General features: G+C 37.7%; 2 protein-coding genes across 3 annotated transcripts; one reads left to right on the top strand and one right to left on the bottom strand.

The window, feature by feature from the left end:
* The first annotated feature begins 1,982 nt into the window (after positions 1–1,982).
* Positions 1,983–4,272, top strand: LOC137707844 (integrator complex subunit-like protein). The gene is made up of 6 exons (XM_068446771.2): positions 1,983–2,295; positions 2,425–2,724; positions 2,952–3,075; positions 3,187–3,260; positions 3,462–3,619; positions 3,852–4,272. Exons 1-6 carry the CDS (start codon positions 2,189–2,191, stop codon positions 4,013–4,015), a joined length of 927 nt encoding a protein of 308 aa, XP_068302872.2. The 5' UTR covers positions 1,983–2,188; the 3' UTR covers positions 4,016–4,272.
* A 383-nt stretch (positions 4,273–4,655) lies between these two features.
* On the bottom strand, positions 4,656–20,585 carry LOC137707843 (uncharacterized). Of its 2 annotated transcripts, none has more exons than XM_068446770.2 (20): positions 20,243–20,585; positions 19,720–20,049; positions 19,125–19,259; positions 17,053–17,124; positions 16,549–16,619; positions 16,323–16,422; positions 16,122–16,220; positions 15,679–15,805; positions 14,459–14,592; positions 14,311–14,370; positions 13,900–14,135; positions 13,244–13,673; positions 11,290–11,613; positions 10,572–11,174; positions 10,266–10,439; positions 7,667–7,897; positions 7,291–7,574; positions 6,610–6,894; positions 6,054–6,176; positions 4,656–5,261 (listed from the first exon to the last, which is right to left on the bottom strand). In XM_068446770.2, the coding sequence occupies exons 2-20, from the start codon at positions 19,867–19,869 to the stop codon at positions 5,129–5,131; spliced, it is 3,771 nt and encodes a 1,256-aa protein (XP_068302871.1). In that variant the 5' UTR covers positions 19,870–20,049; positions 20,243–20,585; the 3' UTR covers positions 4,656–5,128. The 2 variants fall into 2 exon arrangements, with proteins under 2 accessions (XP_068302871.1, XP_088545257.1); XM_088689131.1 differs by having other exon boundaries at positions 14,459–14,517; positions 20,243–20,516.
* Positions 20,586–20,618: the final 33 nt, after the last annotated feature.

Raw genomic sequence — 20,618 nt, 5'->3', positions numbered from 1 at the left:
TTGAAGAAAATCGGGTCGGTCGCGTAGGGAGGAACTGGGTAAGGGTGATCCGGTGCTCCTCCACTCTCTCCTTTCCCATCATTTCCTGTTTTCCCTATTGGTCACTCTCTCTTTCTCTTCTTTCTGATTGGGGGTCCCGCCCCTCCTTTGTCTTTCATCTCAACCACCCTTTTTTGTTTCCTTTTCATCTGGGCCACACACATGGCTTTCCAGATTTTGCTCCAAAAATCTGGAGCATTCCAGAAAATAATAAATTGACCATTTTATCTTTGATTTCGTTCGTTAATAACTTCTTCGTTATAACTCCAAATTGTGTTCCGTTTACGCCCACGCATTCGTAGCAACGAGTACTACGAGGATATGCCAAGAAAATGAACCTTATGTGACATGACAAGACGGCCAACAAAAGTCAACATCTTTGCCTCGAAGGTCATTTCTGTAAATTCACATTTAAAATTTACAAAGACTAAAATTTTTAAGGACGGGTCGTTACACGTGAAGCTTTCTAATTTAATGAATAAATTATAACCTCATCATTCTTATCAAAATAAGCGCTCTTAAGAGCATCCCATATCTCTTTAGAAGTTGACAATCGAATATAACGTTTCATGATCTTCAACTTCATTGTCGACAAGAGCCACTCTTAATTCTCTGATCTTCAGAGAACCAATCATCATATTTGGGATCATCCTTTGCAGGGGCCTTAATGGACCCATGAAGATATCCCATCTTCTTCCTTCAGCAATATGAATTTGAATAAGAGGAGCCTATAAATCATAGTTCTTCTCATCCAAAACCATCTCAATGTTGAAGCTTGAATTATCCGGCTGAACCATGATCAGAGTGGTAGCAGAAACGATTTGGTTGTTCTCGACAAACATCTTTCACGAAGAATAGGAAACCTGTGCAGTGGCAAAGGTACTCGAGGCAGCAACAACACATGTTGCTCACCAAAATTTAGGGTAAAAGATCGGGACACAGCAACAACTTCACGTTGCTTGCTGTTCGTTGGAGGCACCACGGTGGTGTTAGGCACGGCACAGTAATAAACCCTGTTAGGGTTCGAAACTTTCTTTCCTTTTTTTACGACCTGGCTCTGGTGCCAAGAAGAGAATGCTTTGAATGTGTTAATTGTATTCTTCTCATTTTGAGGTATATATAGTCATGTACAATCCTACTACAATAAGGAAAGAATAATTACAATCAATCTACAACCTAAACTAGGAAACCCAATATTATAGGAATCCCAGAATTAATGGGAAATATTATACAAGTCAACAGTCAGAGAAATTGAGATTCCAGAAACTATTTTGGAGTGTAAACAAAATCACTCTTTTAACGTAGTTGATCACAACAACACTAATTGCATTGACACTCTTAGTTGCACAAACAATCCCCAAAGTCAAATAATCTTGGAAGCTTTAACCATGTCCAACAAAAGCTTCACTTTTTGAGCTATCGATAGTAGAAGTCTTGCTTTCCTAAGGTTTCATTTTGTGGACATGTGTCTGTGAGGACCAAATGCATATTAGTAATAATATGTAGATCTAATATTTAACAACTTAATAAAGTAAAACAAGAAAATGAGTATTTTAATGATTCATGGAATTTAAATTGATTTTGCTTTATTAAATTATCAAATATTTTAAGCTTCTAAACTAATATAATCTTGCACCTAATATGCATGTGATCGCCATACATTCTCAAAATGAAGACCTTAGGAGAACAGAATTGCGATGGCAGGGCTTGAGAAAGGTGTACCATTTAACACCGAAGGCCTACCGAAATTTTATGTAGTTTTGGCAAATACGTGCTAAAATTTTATGTGAAGATTGTGGAAAGTGAGAGTAGTTTGGATAGGTAAATGAGGTATATTACATATAATTTTTTATTTTAAAAATGGGTGTGGGGTTAGTATGTACGGTCGTGTTCAACAAAATGTGAGATGATTATACACTTAAAAAAAAAGAGAAGAAAAAAATAAATAAATAACAAAAGAAAAAAACACCAAAACGGGCAGATAAGAAGGGTGTCGCGCGCGTGGCACGTACTGTGATGGAGGTAGCCTACGCCTAGGGTTAAGAAAATTAGAATCTAATAACGAGTGATTAAATTGAGATTGAAACTGAAATTGAATTTGAATTTGGGGGAAAGATTGAATAGATTGCAATCGCAGCAGCAGCAGAAGATGAAGATGACGAAGAATTTCAGAAAAAGAAGCTTTCCGGCGGAGGATAACGACCAAGATTGTGATAAAACCAGTGCCCAAGAAGATGAAGAAGAAAAAGAAAGGAGGTATTGTTTTCGTTTCTCGATTTATAAATCTGTCTGAAAAGTAGAAATACAGATTCTACTGTAATTTTATTTTGAAAAGAAAGAATATGTAATGTTTCTGCAAATAATGGAACTGAACTGAATGCTTAGATTGGCGCTGGAGGAGGTGAAATTCCTTCAGAAGCAGAGGGAGAGGAAGTCTGGGATCCCCGCCTTAATTAATAATAACGCCGCCGCGCAGACTCTTCCCGGTTCCACTAATAACAACAATAGTAACAGCAATAATAATGCTAGCTTTAATAAGAACAAGAACAAAAGAGGTAGTGACGACACTCATTCTCCGAGTAATAACAACAACGGTGAAGGCGGAGGCGATGGCGACAAGGACGATCTGGTTCTCCAAGATACTTTTGCTCAGGAAACTGCCGTCATGGCTGAAGATCCCAATATGTAATGTCCTCTTGCTATTTTTCTGTTGCTATTGCTTTTGAGTTCTCCGGAGTTGCATTGGTATTTCAAATCACATGTTGTATTCTAAAACCTCCACTGCATCGGCCACCCACAGAATCCATACAAACAATATTCACATTAGGTGTAGTTGAATGGGACTATGATAGACTGCTGTTATCGCTCAGCATGATTAAGATAGACTTATATATTGATCATTCATTTGACAGGTTAAAATATGTTGAACACGAACTAGCAAAGAAGAGGGGCAAAAAAATTGATACTTCAGATCAAGTTGAAAATGATTTAAAGCGTGCTGAAGATGAGTTGTACAAAATACCTGACCATCTTAAAGTGAGTCACTCAGTCCTCTAGTTTTCTTTTGTAAAATGCTCTACGCTACGTTAGTAACATCGAACCTATCTAGACCTATGGCTTCTTTTAACTTGGTTCATTCCCTGCCAGGTGAAAAGGCGGAACTCAGAAGAAAGCTCCACTCAATGGACTACTGGGATTGCCGAGGTTCAGCTTCCCATTGAGTAAAGCTCTTCTAAATTTAGATTTGTTACACTGTATATGTTATTGAAAATTCTCGTTTGACATTAATGATAGAGCATTGATCCCCGCAAGGTTATGCCTTGGTTGTTTAGATCTGCATTGATAGAATGAGGGCACAATCCTTGCATGTATTCTCATGATACTTAATTTATGCTATACATTTTTCCTTCTAATGGTTGCAGATATAAGCTGAGAAATATTGAGGAAACTGAGGCTGCCAAGAAGTTTTTGCAGGAGAAGCGGCTCATTGGGCGGACAAAATCAGAATTTAGCATCCCTTCAAGTTACAGTGCTGACTATTTCCAGCGTGGCAGGGATTATGCTGAAAAGCTTAGACGAGGTTGGTTAGCTTTGCTTCTTCATTCCATTGAACAATATAAGTAGATTACCTAGATTGACTTCCGACCAAACTGGCAAGACAAGGGCGATCATAGTCACAAAAGAGATCTAGGTTCCTTTTATGTTAATCTTTGTTTTAACTTCACAAAATATTTCTTTTTGTTGAATTCTTTATAATTATATTATGTGTATGGCATGCTACCAATTACTAACAACAAACATGAAACTCACAGAACATCCTGAACTCTACAAAGACAGAAGTTCACAGGATGATGGTGGTGTTTCCAGACAAAATGATACTGGCACAGAAGCAGCAGGGCAGAGGCAAGCTGCAACAGATCAGTTCATGCTCGAGCGCTTCCGCAAACGAGAGCGTCACCGCGTCATGAGGAGATAAAATGCCAAGATGGAAAATCTAGCTAATAAAAAGGAGTCGAGTAGCTTGTACTATTTAAAATACGGTGTCCATTGCAGTGTATGTGCCGAAAACTCATATTTTCGCTAAAGCATTGCCTTTTTTTCATGTAATATATAGCATGACTTTGCGTGCTCAGAAGCAACGGTGGTACTGAATTTGATGGAGCCAGATCTCCAGCACATAGCTGCATGTCTATCCATTAATCAAGGTTCTTATCCTTCGATTTGATTTGGGAATTTTGGCTCTGGTTCTCGACTATCGGTCCTCACGTCTCCTCGACTTTTTTCACTTGTGTTTTTGTTTGGGGTATCGAGGTGCTCACTGTGTGTTGGTTTCGATAGAGGACCATATTTATAGTAAATCGGGCATTGGAGGTTCTTTTGGATATGTCAATGTCTCCATACCACCGGAAGTGGTACAAACTGAGCTAAAGTTCAGTTCATAGCGAGGGCTATTTGGCTTTGTAGGTGGCTGCTCTTCTTCCAAAAACCACGACCCTTCAGAAATACCTTACAAACTCGTGGGACAAAGTGAATGGAAAAGATTATTAAAAAAAACTGCAACGAATTGTAATATTTTTTTATCACAAATAAGCTCATACTTCATTCGAGAGTCCACATATCAAAGGCATTATGCATTGGAATTTCATGAGATAATAATGTCACATACATGATGCATGCATCAGCCTCAATATACATCCTGATGTATTCTTCAAAAACTAGCACAGAAGCCGTTCCCGAGTTCTGAACACTCCCTTCTCCCTTGGATCAGGGACTTTCGTCATCCCTATGCATGTGCACAACTGAAATAACCTCTTAAATTTGCCCCAGCATTCAGAGCTTAAGGCGGAAATTGAATGCCAGATCGTTTTATATCGTATCATTCAGGACTGCACACTAGTTTTAAGGGGGAAAGTTTTGAAACAGGTGCAGTGGGGCAAATTCGAAGGCCCAAACCACCACAGGGCTATCGACCACTTGTATGCATACCAGTGATGCCACTGCAGGGTGATATGATCAGAGACAAAACAAGGGAGAGATGAAAACCATGACTGGCAATGTATTGCCAACTGCACATAAATTTATTTTACACTCATTTATCAATCCTAAGGTTATTACATAGATGTCCTAGTTCAGGCCTCGCGTCCATCCATGATGTGAACTTTATATCAGCCGCACAAGTGCAGTAAAGGTAGGACCTAAATGTGATAAGGAAAAAGTAACGCCTGCAGATGGAAAGAGTGGGTTAAATTAATATAACAAAAAAATGAATCATGAACTCAACGAAAACGTTGTTGCTTGCTGAACATATCCATGTGAAGAATTCATATCCGGGATCAATGCAGTACAAATTCAGGTTCTGTGGGTTTCAACAGTAAGATGAGAAATGGAGAACCTATTGTCAAGACTCAATACAACACAAGAAATAACTCATAATCAATGATTTTTTTCTTTCTTTCTTTCTTTTCTTTTATGAAAAGGAACAAATTTATTTAGAAGTAACCAGTGAACAACCAGAAGCCAGATACAAAGGGAACTAGCAGAAATCTACAGCAGCCACATAACAAATCTATGATATTAACATCTTCTGCTGCCGCCCCGTCTAGCAAGATAGTCAAAAGTAAATAAATCCCTAAACTATGACAAACCTGAAGCCCAAAGAGAAATGCAAAGAGAATACTTAAGGGGTATAATATTGTAGCTAAGACCAAATCTTTAGACCCAAACTTAAACCAAAGCAAATAAGCTAACTTCGATATTGCGATAAGGCAACATGACACCAGCTCACACACTACACAGGATCGACATTGTCATTCCTAACATAAAATTCGGAGATGAAAGAAGAGTTCTTATCCTCTACTAATATGCAACCTCCTACTGTTGGAATTGGTTTTCATATACCACCTGGAGTGACTATATTTATCCAATACTTTAAAAGGTAAATGAAATGCAATTCAAAAGGTTTGACATAGGCTTAATAAATTAAAGAAAAGCAGGACAATGCTACTTCAACCTACTTTAATGCTTTGATCCCCATGTCCATGAGACATGCTCGTTGCTCGTCATCAGCATCAGGGAACTTTTTGAGTTCCTTACTATAATAAAGAATGTCATCTCGCAGATGTCCCGCGCCTGCGCACCTTTTAATTGAAGAAACAAGGTAAGAAACATCAACAAGAAGTGCCAATTACTAGCAGCTGAAGGTATGTTAAGGATCATTTACTCCCCACAAATGTAAAATAAGCAAAAATGGAGCAAGTGCATAATTACACAAATGAAACACAATCTCACAAGCATAGAAGCATTATTTTCTTTTCTATGTCGACTGAAGACATGGGTTATATGGCACAGCCAATACCCCTACAAATTAGTATTTGCAATTTGTGAGGGTCGTTCCAGCTATTGTATGAAATTCCTGGTTAATAATGACACAGCCAACACCCCAATTTATTTTTTCTACACTACTAATTGCTAAACCTGCTTTTACATTTGAAGACATTACCTGATGCTTAGACAAGTAGGAAGTACCATAAGGAGAGAAGTTCCACATGGACTTTTTCATATATAAAATACCTTTCAATAACAATGTCAACGTCTGCTTTGCTCTTAGGGCCGTACACAAGAACTCTTGTAAGGCTTAGTATGTCTCGGTAGTCACCCATCCTCAGAACTTCTTCATCAGAAGCTCGAGAAGGCAAATCCTCTTCAGGTGTACACATGAGGTTTGTTCCAACCAATGGTTGTGGATCCTTTGGTAGGGAATTTGTTTCTGCACCAGTTCTGATACAAATAATAGCCATTGCATATGCAACTCCTCCAAACCCTGTGTGTGATACAAAAAGGTAACACCCTGCAGAGCTATAGGTAAAAGTCAATTTTACTGAATTTTATAATTAAATTCATAAATAAATTCACAAATTGAACACCCATAACATGTTTGCAGTATCCAGATGCCAGAAGTGTATTACTGTAAAACCTCCGAGTGTTTTTCATTTAGAAAAATATAAAATAAACTCCCGTAACATGTTTGTGGTATCATGATTAGGAAAAATCCCTGCAGCATACAACTTTGTTATCGTAACAGAGGGCAAAGATAAAATTCCCAAAAGAAATAATGGCGTTGAGAGTACTTGTAATTCACATCTATAAATTTTGTTTCACAATTGTCATTGTTTGGTATAATTTTGTTAGTTTTGATATCTTTAGTGGTATCGCCAGTTACAGATGGGAATCATACGAAGCGTGGATACTTACTCATCTATGCAGTATTGAATTGCATCCACATCAGACGCTAAAGCCTCTCTTTCTCTAGTTAATGGTATTCTCCTGTATGCAATATTATAGCCCTCATCTTTCAGAGCGGCATATACTTCAGCCGGTGTCTTAACATCATCTGCAAAGATGTTTTCTAAGTATCCTATGACACTGGACTGGTTCAATGCCGGGCTATATTCTTCACGGTGTAAAAGCATACGGCCACCAGACTGCCTGACCTCAGATAGTATATCTTCTTTTAGTCGTGCTTCCATGTGTTCCACCTGCAAATGGTTCCGTTGAATTTAAAATTGGAGTTTATAGTTAGCTTAAAGAATTGTACTTGAAATATGAAAGAAAAAACATCGGTGCACACCACTGGGCCTGTGATTCCCACATGCTTGAGTGTATCAACAGGTTTGTTTAGCTCCCGTAGGACAAATGGTGTGCCATTAATGTAGACAACTGCTTCTTCTCTCAGATCAGTTAAAACCACTTTCCGAGCACCTGATCCTTCTGCTTTGGGTTTGGCACCTAAATATGCCAACATCTCTTTGGCACCAGGAATTGTTGGTGTAGCCATGCTATACACAGGATATCCATCCACCTGATTGAAGGAAAAAACAAAATTAGCCAAAAAAATTAGAAAGTCTCTTCGTTCTGTCCAACTTACCTTTCTATGTAATCCACTAAAGCTTATATAAAAACAGTTATACATGCCAATGTAAAAATATGGCTCCAATATGATAAAAAAAATATCTTGATTCATGCAATCAATAACTCAGAGTGCCAGAGTTAGCCCTTCAACATATCATTAAGTAGGGAGTGTAGCCTTTACACAAAACCACTGTGCACTGTTTATGGCTTGCTTGGGAGTTCTTTTGGCAGCACACCTAAGGAAATGCTTCTAAATGAATAAGTTACAACTTACAAGTAATTGGGCTCTTAATAAAAAAATTCTACATGTTGAAAATTAAAAAACCACGACAAATAACACTATTGAGTAAACCCACTTTTTACAAAAACACTCCATAGAATTAACTTGAAAACTATTATGATTCTTGTGAGGATTTTTGTTCAAAGATGCAAGCAAGTGTAAGTAAACAAATCTATGTTCCATAATCATTGGTTGGCATCAATTTGAATGTTGTAGCTTTCGATGTAGTTGATGCATGGCCAATACGGTTTCCCAATTAGTTGTAATTTCCATCATTACCATTTAAGGAAAAAGTCAAATGCCTAGAATGTTTAGAATCTCTCAATTGTATGACCTTAAACGACAATTAACTTAATTACTTAAGATAGATGCTGTGTTGTCAATTTGGTAGCTGAGGATGACTCTTGAGGCATTTTCTCTAATATAGGGAAGTAGTAGTTAAGTTATAAACTAGACTAGACAAATATCCAAACTTTTTTAAAAAAGAGAAACACAAGTGTAATAATTAGTGAATGCTTGAAAAATACTTTAAAAAACTTGCCCCTTTTATCTTGTCGAACCAGAAAGGAGCAGAGAAAAGAAGGCAATCCAATTAGTTCTCTGGGTGAAAAAACATTAGGCAGCTTTGTAAGGTTCGTTACTCCTACAATAGAGCTGGGTATATGAAAAGGTGAGTTCTTTTCTTTTTCCTTCTCTTTCTTTTACTCTTTTCCTCCTACATGGTGGTAATCATAAAACAACCCTAGCCTCTGTCTCATGATTTTAAACAAAAAGGAGCAGAGAAAGGATGGTCTTCTGTGGCTGGCTCAGAAATATTTTGAATATTACAAAGTAAGCCCTCATGCTTGCTTTAAAAACCAAGAACCCGATTTGAAGGGAAATTGCAATTGTACCCCTGTTGTATCTGTGTGACATACCAAAAAGTTAGAGCCGTACATGTATGGATTGCCAACGAGTTTTAAATATACATACAACATAGCTCACCACTCCCAATATCCCAGGCATTGATTATTTTTTTCTTTCTGTAGTCGTCTTATAATCCATTTCATTTCCTATACATGGATGTGTTGTTTTGTCTTTCCTGGTACATAAACCATAGCTGGCCTAATGAGAATACAACCCACATGGACTTCTTAAACAACTTTAGCAACAAGCTCAAATCTAACACTATGAATCCTTTTAACCTTGGCAATAAGAAAATACATTACTTGTCCATCATTAGATTAAATAGCCAACATTCAATGAGGCTTACTGAAGACGTGTGCCACAGGCTTTCCTTCACCTTCCTACCACATCTTTCACTACTTTCCACAATTATTATCCCCAAAAGAGGCTTAAAATTTTCCCCAAAATGTGAGAGTATTGTTGCTGGTGAAGAATCCCAGCACCTCGTTTTCCCTACCTGCTCCTATTGACCTATCAACGTTCTATTTGGTGAGATTAGTGTTCCACATCAAGTATGTCAAGCCTTGCACCCCAATACATAAATATCTTGGGCCTCTACACCAACGTCAGGTGGTTTTGGGTTGGTTATGTAACCAGAGAAAAATTTCACGTGTCAGGCACAATGGCTACAAATATTCCACATCATCCAAACATAATGCGTCCAAATATTTGTCTCTGACTCCAACACATGTGCGGTCTCATGTTGAAAAAATATATATATGGATCCAATATAACAGTCTTTGCACCACAATATATAAAATCCTGGACCTCTCCGCTCATTAGTAATGGTTAGGTGCTCTAATTTTGGCACTATTCTTTCAAATTCCGACCCCTCTGCAAGGTCATAGCATAAACCATTTTCCAACCCTGTTAACTTATTTTAATAGATCATTGATCATGAAGGACACCTAAAACCAGAAGACCACCTGCAGACTCGCTTCACCTCAAATATGTAAATTTAAATATATAAGTTTGTATAAATGCAACTACATGAAGTAATGCTGTTACACACATTCCATCTGTAGCCTTATCCAATTGAATAGAAACTAGAGATCCCTACTTATCTATCACACAGAAAGAACTATAATCATACCTTATAAACATGTGGTGCACCATGGATTTGAATGTGACTAGACGTCCTTTGACCTGGAAAGAAATACATTTTAAGTATAGAACCTTTCCCCAAAACAGAACCATTACGGGCCTTGACAATGGCCTCCATGACAGCATCTCCATGTTGGGACTCATGTGGTGCTCTCAACTCCTCCTGAATTCCAAAACCAAAATGTTCAAAAATTATATATCCATCCCAAAATAAAGAAATATTAACTAACCTTAGAGTAAGCTTGCCAACCAAAAAAAAAAAAAAGTCTCTAAGCCAAAAGTAGAAGCGATTTACAGGGACAGTAAAAAAGCGTCCAGGTCTTAGTCTTATGCTCCATTTCATTGCTTGAACCTCTGGTCTCTGATGCAACCAATTCTTAAACGTCATCCTAGATTCTCCTTGCCCACAAAATCCATCAAATGCTTCACTTCCTAAGTATGCTGCAAAAGCAATTAAACGGAAGTAGCGCTCCAAGTACTCGGCACCACGATTTAGTGCCACCCTCCTTACCCTTGGCTCCACATGTTGTTGATTGAATACCTTTCTGTAATGCAGAACAGCTTGACGTATGTTCTGTAGAGCAGAACATCTATCTATAATAGCATCTAAGGCCTCCCGGCATTCCACCCCATTATCAAATAATCTTGTTATTTTCCACAACAAGAGGATGTCATTCATGCCGAATACACGGCTTTGCTCCTTTTCATTTCTAAAATTTGTAACACTGGAGGTTGCTGCAACACTACTACCTCCAGTTTCGTCACCACTTGAGCTACCACCATCCGCCTCTTCAAGGGTAATATTGTCAACCAGGATTTTGATAGGTCTCCCATAGTCAATTCGGAGTTTCAAAAGGCAAGCAATTACCGTACCTGTGGTTGTCCTTCCTCTACCCATCTGTGAATATTAAAGGAAAAAGAAAAATACTACAGATTGGTTTGGAAAAAATTTATTGTCTCCTTGCACGTACATATATAGAAAAGAAGGAAAAGGGAAAGAATTAAATGTGAACCTGGCAATTGAAAACAAAAGCAGTGTCCTTGGAAGCAGAAGCAATATTAATAGCCAATGTGTCAAAGTCAGAACTTTTGGGAGCTTTACCATCCGTTATGGGTACACGAGCATACTTGATAGGAAAACCATCTTCCTCCAAACCTTTAAAAACCTCTAGCGGGGTCTGAATAGCCTCAGAATTTACATGCTCCCAAGCATCAAATATTTGCCCATCATCTGTTTCATGAATAACCATTATGGCACCCCCATAATGATCGGCTTCTCGCAAGATATCTTCTTTTAACCGAGCTTCCATCCTCTCCACCCTCTCACGATCAATACCCTGGAAAAATAGATCATAGTTTCAATATCTACCTCAAAAAGGAACAAAACAACGCCAGTTGTACTAATGATGACAGTTGTAATTACGCCTCAAGATTTTACCCTTATATGGGTCTTAGATGCCATGTTCATGCTACAACACCTTTGTGCTTGAAACCCCAAATGTGCCTAGGTTGAGGTCCGTATTCTGTTTACTCTTGTTAAAGCTCAATGGAATTAAAGTTCTGAGAAGAGAGCCATTTACTCTCTCCCTTTTGCAGTACAAACTCTCATCCATAACTGTAAAGACATCTGTCTTGATATGATTAAAAAAAAATTTAAATTATGGACTGGTGCTATAAAAGCTGGACACTGCGTGACAGTTCTGTTAATAATTATTTCTATGTCTAATATAAGTATGACTAGATGAAAGATCAAGGAAACGCTTGTTATATAGGGGTGGAAGGCTTAGTTTTGTGCAACTTTCTTTTTCCTGTTTATTAACGAAAGAGGTTCTGGAAAATTCACTGGCATACCATGTCTTTCTTCAAAATTCCAAATCGCGTGCAAAAGTAAATTAGAGATCTTTTAGGGAAGGGCAGAGGAGAAGGGGTAAATAGCACATGGTGAAGTGGGAATTGGTTTTAAACCTATTGGAATAGGACCAGACTGGGGGTGGGAAGTTAGAGTCAATGTGGTATCGTTAGGTGGTATAATACAAACATTATGGATGTGATCTTGGAGCAAATCCATTTAACATGCTGTCCTCAGGAGTAAATATTGTCTAGATGCCAGCTGGTGGTTATGTTTATCATTCCCCTGAAAGGAAGACTCTTCTGTATGAATCTTAGAACACCACTGCGCTCGGTTTTGCGCCAAGTATTCCGTTAGCTCCAAGTACTCCATATCTTTTCTTATAGTCTCTTTCCCAATCTTCCTAGGTCTTCCTATACCCCCTTTGCCCTGAGCCTCCATCTCCTAGTTGCATCTTCTAACTGAGGCATCCATAGGTCTTCGATTCACATGTTCAAACCATCTTAACAGATTTTCTCTTATCTTATTTTCAATTGTGGCCACTCCTACTTTACCTCAGATATCCTCACTCTTAAACCTATCCTTTCTCATGTGCCCATACACCCAACGAAGTATTCTCATCTCTCCTACACTCATTTTCTGGACATGTTGCTTTTTGACAGTCCAACGTATATAAAGGATAATATTTTCTTTTATTACCATAACATGCTTATGTTCTCAAACTATGAATTGCACCAATCTTCAGGCAACAGAAGCATCTCATGATGCCCAATTATCTGGCAAGGTAACACATTTGTATACAGCTAGACATATATTTTGACAGTATGAAGATGATTAAAGTACCATGCAAAGTGTACTACCTATGCCGTAGAAGAGTCCATTGTGCTCCTTGTAGCATATAGCAAGTTATTAATTTAATATAGCTTTATACTGCAAGGAGAAAATTGTACTCTTCCATGTCATTTATGGTATGATCAAACAACTTTTGAGTATAAACTACCATGCAAAGTGTCTGATGGTTAAAGTTAACTCCAAGCAATAAGTAGTGCTTCATTATTTATTTCCAATAAATATCATATAGATGTGACATGAAAGGTATAACTAAGACAAAAAATTACCGTGTACTCGAGCATATTTTTGTAAGGCCTTTCAACCTCGCGAAGTACAAATGGTTTTCCGTTGATATAAATAACAGGTTCTTCTCTCATATTATGCCAAAAAACTGGGCGGCCATCTTTGGAGCTACCAATCCTGTGGATGACAGACCATATACCATCAATTGTTGGATTTGCAACTCCATAAACTGAAAATCCAGGGACCTCTCGGAAATTAGGGGCACCATCCACTCTTTCTGGTAAATTTTGGTTTTGACAACCAGGACAGTGGTCACTTTTCAGAACTGTTTGACTACCAAGAACCTCGCCCTTTCTCAAGGCAGCAACTGCACCCATCTCACAAGGCCGACCATCAGCAGATTCAGCAATCTTCTTTAAAGATGGCTTCGAACTTGCATATCCAAGTGCACCCATTGGATCTCTTCTCAGAAGCCTACAACCAAGAGGAATTGAAGCAAAAGAACTTAACCAGATGGTGTCCCAATAACTAAGCTGTGCTATATTTCATTTATGAATTTGCAAAAAGCCATGAACATAAAGTAATCATTAACTAAGTTTCATCTCATTTGTACCTTAGTAGACAAGAAAAGAAAAATTACCAAGAAGATGGTATAAAAAAAAAGAAATGAAAACTCAAATGCTAAAACTGTTATTTTTACCTGCGAATAATACTATACAGTTCAGGCCTAGCTTTCATCCAATCAGCAAAACTACTATAATCACAGGAACTAGAACGGAGGGCTGCTCCCTCTGAATGAATGTACACGGTAAAGCATATAAGGAAGTAGTATCGTTCCAAATACTCCATGAAAAATGAAAGTGATGCCTCCCTTTTCATCTCATCTGGCTGGCGCATAATACTATTGCGATAAGTAGCAATTGCTTCACGTAAGTTCTGTACTTAGATTCAATAGATAGAAACATCAAACTATTAAGATAAACTATCAAAACCTTAGATAACATGAAGCAATAAAATCATCTATTCAAAAAGGAAAAAATATTCATGCAAAGGTAAAACATGTGCTGAGATGCATACCATAAAGTTAATAAAAAAAGGATTGAAACTACACCTGCATAGAGGCACACTTGTCAATGACTTTATCCACTTGTCTCTTGCCTTCAACACCACCCTAAAGGCGTGTTGTTAATTAATAAAATACTTGAGAATATATTAACCATTTAATATAACCATAGGCAGCAAAAGAAGATATCAAATACCTCTAATACCCGAATCAAGCTCCTTATGACAGCATATTCACCTCTACGAATCGCATCTTCTGAGCTTGGAAAATTGTCACCAACAATTTCACTGGATTCAGAAATTTTTCCAATTGAATTGGTTCTTGGAATACCTATTTTATTTGAAAATAATATACAATTATGAAATCCTTTAAAAGCATAACCAACCACAAAGTAAACCAATAAAGGACTTGAAATTCTCTAAACTAAAGACACCCAAAATAAGAGATAACTGAAATTATTGTAAACATGCCCAGGACTCTCACAAGAAACCAGCAGAAAATGCAGAACATGGTTTATTTTTCAATGGAGGAATCTGCTAATGGTAAGAAAAGCTTTTGGTATTTCTCAAAAGTCAAAAGTAATATTAATAGCTTGAGTGTTGAGTGGCAGGGATAAACACTCAAAAGATGGAGTCAGTCCCGGTTTTGTTATGTGAGGTGAGGAGATGGCCTATGACACATTTGGGATTATCTTCAAATGACAAGGCAACACAGAGGCAATAGCGTTTGGTATCCTGTTGTAGAAAATGTGGAGAAGAGGCTAGATGGTTGGAGCAAAGAATTTTTGTCTCAAGGTGGTAGGCTGTAATCCATTCGGTTTTAAACACGTACTGGTAATCACCTTTCTTTTTAAGATTTCCAGTAATGTGACCAAGAGGCTAAAGAGAGATGAGGAATGTTTCGTGGGAGGGGGTAGCGAAGAGGAAAATAGATAATCAATTAGTCACAGGAGGTTGATTACTTGTATATGGCTTCAACAAGGAGACGACCTTCTTCTTGTCAATGTTGTCCACATTGATGTGTTTTGACTTTTGAGTAAAAGTGAGACTTAAAATTAGACCACTTGCTTATTTGCTGTCCAAATGTGTTGTCCTTGTGGTTGAGGCTGTTCAGGGAGGCTGATGTGAGTCCCTGATATGAGTTGGATGATTATAACTATGTTGTCTTTGTGATTAGTGTCTTCTAATATCAGAAATCACATAATATACTGTTTAAACTTGAAATGGAAGGGGTGGAGAGAAGAAGGAGCATATGAGGAAATCCTACTTTCATTAGAATAGCACAAACAAACTCCTTCAGAAAAGAAATATAGATTAACCAAGTTAACAAGTTCTAGAACAACAAAACTCCTTCGGATGACTGAAATGAGTCGATTCAATAGAATTAGTATTTGAGTGAATAGAGTAAGAGGATTACCGGAAGCTCCTATACGGTTGAGGTATATCAAAGTTGCAATCACCATTCCTGTTGTAGTTCGCCCACGTCCCATTTGACAGTTAAAAATTATTTCTGCATTTATGTCAGCTTGAGAAATTTTATGAACCTGAATACAAAGAATGAAAGAGTAAATAAAGCGCACACATCAGCAAATGTAATTCAGGAAGGTGATAATATTATTAGATTGCATCTGACCACCCGATCAATGAAGACTATGACCACAAGACCACAAACAGACATTAACTCTAAGAGTGCAGCTCAATTCATGGTCATGTCAAGAACTAATGCACTCCAACCAATTTAGGTTGGGTTGATCTTGGTTCCCATTTCTTGGACCCAATTGGTTGAGGTTTGGTCCCAGGTTTTACCTGGCCTGAAAAGAATTGTGCTACATGTACTATTCGACTAGAAAATGAACTAACCAAAATATCGAAATCCAGCTCCTTAGGTGACTTTTCATCAGTTATAGGAACACGTTCATAGTCAACAAGGTATCCTTGTTCTTGCAATTCCTCGTAAACCTACAGAATAATAAAATAAATAAATTACTTAATATTAAGTATGCAGGTGGGTTTTCACCTGTTCTCTCATTCCCATCTATGATAGTTGTTCCAATGAGATACCTCTAGTGGTGTCTTCACAGATTCACGTGACACTGGTTCCCATTGATCCACCATCTGACCATCTGGCAGTTCATCAGTGACAAGGATCTTATTTCCATATCTGCTATTTCAGATGTGGAAATAATGTCCAATATCATAGAAAGCAGGCGTGAGAAAATGTTTAAGTTTATGGTACACAATTTCCTAACATCCAGAGGTAAATTCAGCATACAACCAAAGGAGATACCTTGCAGCTTCAGTTAAAATATCTTCCTTTAACCGGGCTTCCATTTGTTCAACCCTAGCCCTGTTAATTCCCTGATGGTTTTTGTAAAGCCACAATCAATTTAGAAGGAAACAGAAAATGTGGCTAATTAACATGTTGACATGTGCATTGCAATGCAAATAGCATTATGCATGTATTATAACTATCAATCCTCTATATTCTCTAAGTCCCAACCCCAATACAAAACAAAAACAGAAAGGTAAAAACAAAAGAACAAAAAGAAAAAAAACCACCATATTCTCCCCCCCCCCCCCCCAAAACCAGAAATCCCCCGTTAAAGCAAGTACTATAATCAGCGCACTCGAAATTCAAATTAATGTAAGAAGAACTATATTTTATAATAGATAATGTTAGACCATGCGGTTATTCGTTCTCTACTTCTTAAGTAATGAAGGCAAGTATTTAATAACCAAATCATCGAATATGCCAAATTTGGTGGTAAAATTACATTTACAAAAAGCATACCGTATACTCAAGGTTGGAAAAGGGCCTCTCCACATCACGCAAAACAAAAGGGCGACCATTAATATAGACCACCTGTTTGAAGATATGAAGTATCATCAGAAAATGCATACTCAAGGATTTTTTTTTTTTTTTTTCAAAAAATTGAAAAATTAGAATAAGAGATGTTGCAAGTCTAAGAGTACCTTTATATACCAATTAAGGAGTAGGACTAGACTATTTTAGATTAGTCCTATGTTTGGAAACATCTTGGAATAGATGGCAAATCTAATCCCCTTTTGTATTTATATGAAACAAACTTTTATTAATGAAAAACTAATACAACAATGGTGAATAAGTGGTCTGTAGCATAAAAAAATACAACCAATATACAGAGGCTTTCCAATTTGACCAAATAAAAGAAAAGGATAACTCTCTAAATTCTGAAGGCATATGCACACAAAGAAGCCCAAAAACGCACCCTTAAAAAACAAAAGGAATAATTGGTTGACCAGAGGGGAGAGGTGGATTTACATGGAAACTGGGGCTTAAGGGAACTCTACTAATTGATACAACCAACAGACCCACCTTATGGTACAAGAATTCAACTCATTCATTCTGAAGTATCTCTCTACAATCCATTCCTTTCAAGCCTAGCTTTCTCTTATTCTTTTTGTCCCTCTTTGGTGGGGTAAATAGAACTTTGCCTGTGTAAGTTTATCTCACGCTACTGGTCCCAAGCTCGGATAAAGAGGGAGGGGGAGAATCTTAAACGAAATTGCACTAAAGCTAGGTCATCACCTGGAAGTGACGCCCTATGTGGCCAGGCACAGTGATAATTAAGCAAGGGTCGCTGTATCTCCATCGACGCCCCGGATGCAATGTTAAACAATCAAGGGTGACGTAGAAACTTCTTTTTTAACGACTCCACTCAAAGTTGTTTGGAAACATCTAATGACATCAACTTTACCCGGGACACTCAAAAGAAGTAATTTGACCTTACTGGATGAGTGAGGTCAAAGAAGCTAGGACTTGAGGGTAGGATTCCAGAAAGTATAATGGGTTTAGGTAAGTGGAATGTACACATTCTAACGGGAAAATCCTGATTTGAAAACCCTAAACATTTTTCCATACCAAACCATCCTCTAAACAACCTAAATAATTTAAGCCAGATCACCATTAACCTTACAGTTTTCTACCATCCTTTACAAGTCAGATTCAGATCCTTTATTAAGGTCTGCCCACCATATAAGAATCCGTAGACAGATACGGTCTTCGTTCAGATCTTTACAAGTCAATTTCAGATCCTTTATTCAGATATTTCGTACCAGAAGACAAATGTTGTGGGATAAAGTTCGTTTATGGTCTTTATTATGGTATTCAGTTTCTACAGAATTTAAAGAATCTTTTCCTTTATTTGGCTTCATTGGAAAGCTGCCATTAGTTAGCTTTATGGAATTTTCTTAGCTCTTACAATTTTATGGGGACTTTGTTTGTCGTCTTGTTGATTGCTTTCTGCTTTTCTTTACAGACATATTGTCCACTTGTGTAAGTTTATTGTCATATGCAATAATATTTCATTTCATTAAAAAAACAAAAGTGTCTGGAAAATTCATCCGTGGCTCAACACACGAGTTGGCAGAATGGGCAACATTGAATACTACAATTACTACGGGATTCAGTGAGAGGATGAAACCAAGAGCTATTACTTGATGTATAGGCACAATATCATCATAAACAGTTGAGCTCATTAGCTTTTGACTGTCAATAGCTATTCATTAAATTTATAGTTTAGGTTTCTTGTTTATACAATAATTTTCAATATTAACTTCCCAAAACTGCATTTAGTTCCGGATTGGGTGACAGCATACTCAAGATTAAAATGTTGAAACTTGATCATTACTATATTCTGAAAACAAGATTTCCTACAATAATTTATTATTTTGGTTATTAACAATCAAAAAGATGATGCACATTTTATAACTGAAATATGATGCTAGTCGTTTGCACCAATTGTGTTGTGCAAACTTACAATATAGGAAAGAAAGAAATCAAACTCTAACAGGTAGAAATAGCATGGAACATATTAACCTTACCGGCTCCTCGCGAAGGTTAATCCAAAGAACTTGTGCTCGCTTGCCATCAATTTCTTGAGCTCCAATATGGTTAAGAACATTCTGGATTCCATCGATTGTTGGAATGGCAACACCATGAACATGTAGCAAATCGGCCTATAAACCAAGAGGATAAATATGGAAGGAAAACAGATCAAACAACGCAAGGTGATGAGAAGGGAAATGACGTGAAACATGTGCCAGTGATTTAGAGAAGTTTCCATGTAAAATTCAAGTTTCATTAAACCGTAAGCATTAGGATGCTACAATGAAAATATGTTGAACCTGATTACGGACAGATTTATATACCTGAGACCACGACGCTCGTACGTGGTTGAAGAGGCAACTACTTGACAATGTACATTTTGGTGACAACTCAAGTGAAATTGTAAGTGGTACGTATGTGATTGTCTACATATGCAACGTGAAGTTGTAGAATTGAAGCATTAAAAGCAACCAATAGATTCAGTGGTCAATCTAACAAACAAGTGCTTACTCAATTGAATCCATTAACCCAAAAGGATGTATAGCATATCAAAAGAAAAATGGTTGGCTGATTTTAAGAGAAGTAAGAAACCTGACGGTAATTGGGAGCACCATCGATGTGGGGATACAAGCGTTTGTTCTGGCAGCCTGGGAAGTGGTCGCTCTTGAGAATGGTCTTCTTGCCCAGCACTGATCCTCCTCTTAGTTTCATTACCTGCTCCGGCTCCTTTGGTATCGACATGGCTCATTTATCTAGTTTCTTTCTTGGGTATCAAATCAAAAACAAACCAGGCAACCGCAACCGCAACAATTTCCTTCTTTCTTCTAGTAGTGCTACTGCTATTGCTATTGCTATTTCAGTAGTCTAGTTAGTCGTCGTAGGTCAAAAATTGCCCTAAGCAAGCACACCGCAGACCAATGACTGACCACATACAAACATACGATGATGAAAGGATGAGATTCACAGACTACAAAGTAGAAGAAATAGGAAAGTAATCCAACAACAACAAAAAAACCAAAGGAATCTATCCTCAATTGAGAGAGAGAGAGAGAGATGGGTACAATTGAACTGAATTGAATTTAGAAATAGGAAAAGAGCAGGATTTTATAATTACCTCCAATCCAATCCTCAGTTTCTCATCTCATCTTATCCACGGTAACTGGAAACAAATGTCTCTCTCCTAAAACGCGAGAGAGAGAGAGAGAGAGAGAGAGAGAGAGAGAGAGAGAGAAAGTGCGAGCGAGGGATGGATGTCGATGACGAGATGTTGTTTTGTTGAGACTGAGTTGCTGAGTTGCTGAGTTGATGTGCGAGTGCGAAAGCGAAGTGGGGCAGAAGAGAGTCCTCGAGGCCCCTCCTCCTCCTACTCTACCTCAATCACTCCTCACACTACTAAACGTGAAAAGCGTGTTTTTTTCTTCGGATTCTTGGTTTATTTCTTTGGATTCTTGGTTTATTTCTTTTGCCATTTGCCACGGCAAACATTTAAA

The sequence above is a fragment of the Pyrus communis genome, chromosome 17, assembly GCF_041283825.1.
Source record: "Pyrus communis isolate YQ-2024b chromosome 17, ASM4128382v1, whole genome shotgun sequence".
Classification (NCBI taxonomy): Eukaryota; Viridiplantae; Streptophyta; class Magnoliopsida; order Rosales; family Rosaceae; genus Pyrus; species Pyrus communis.
This window is presented reverse-complemented; position numbering and strand designations above follow the sequence as displayed.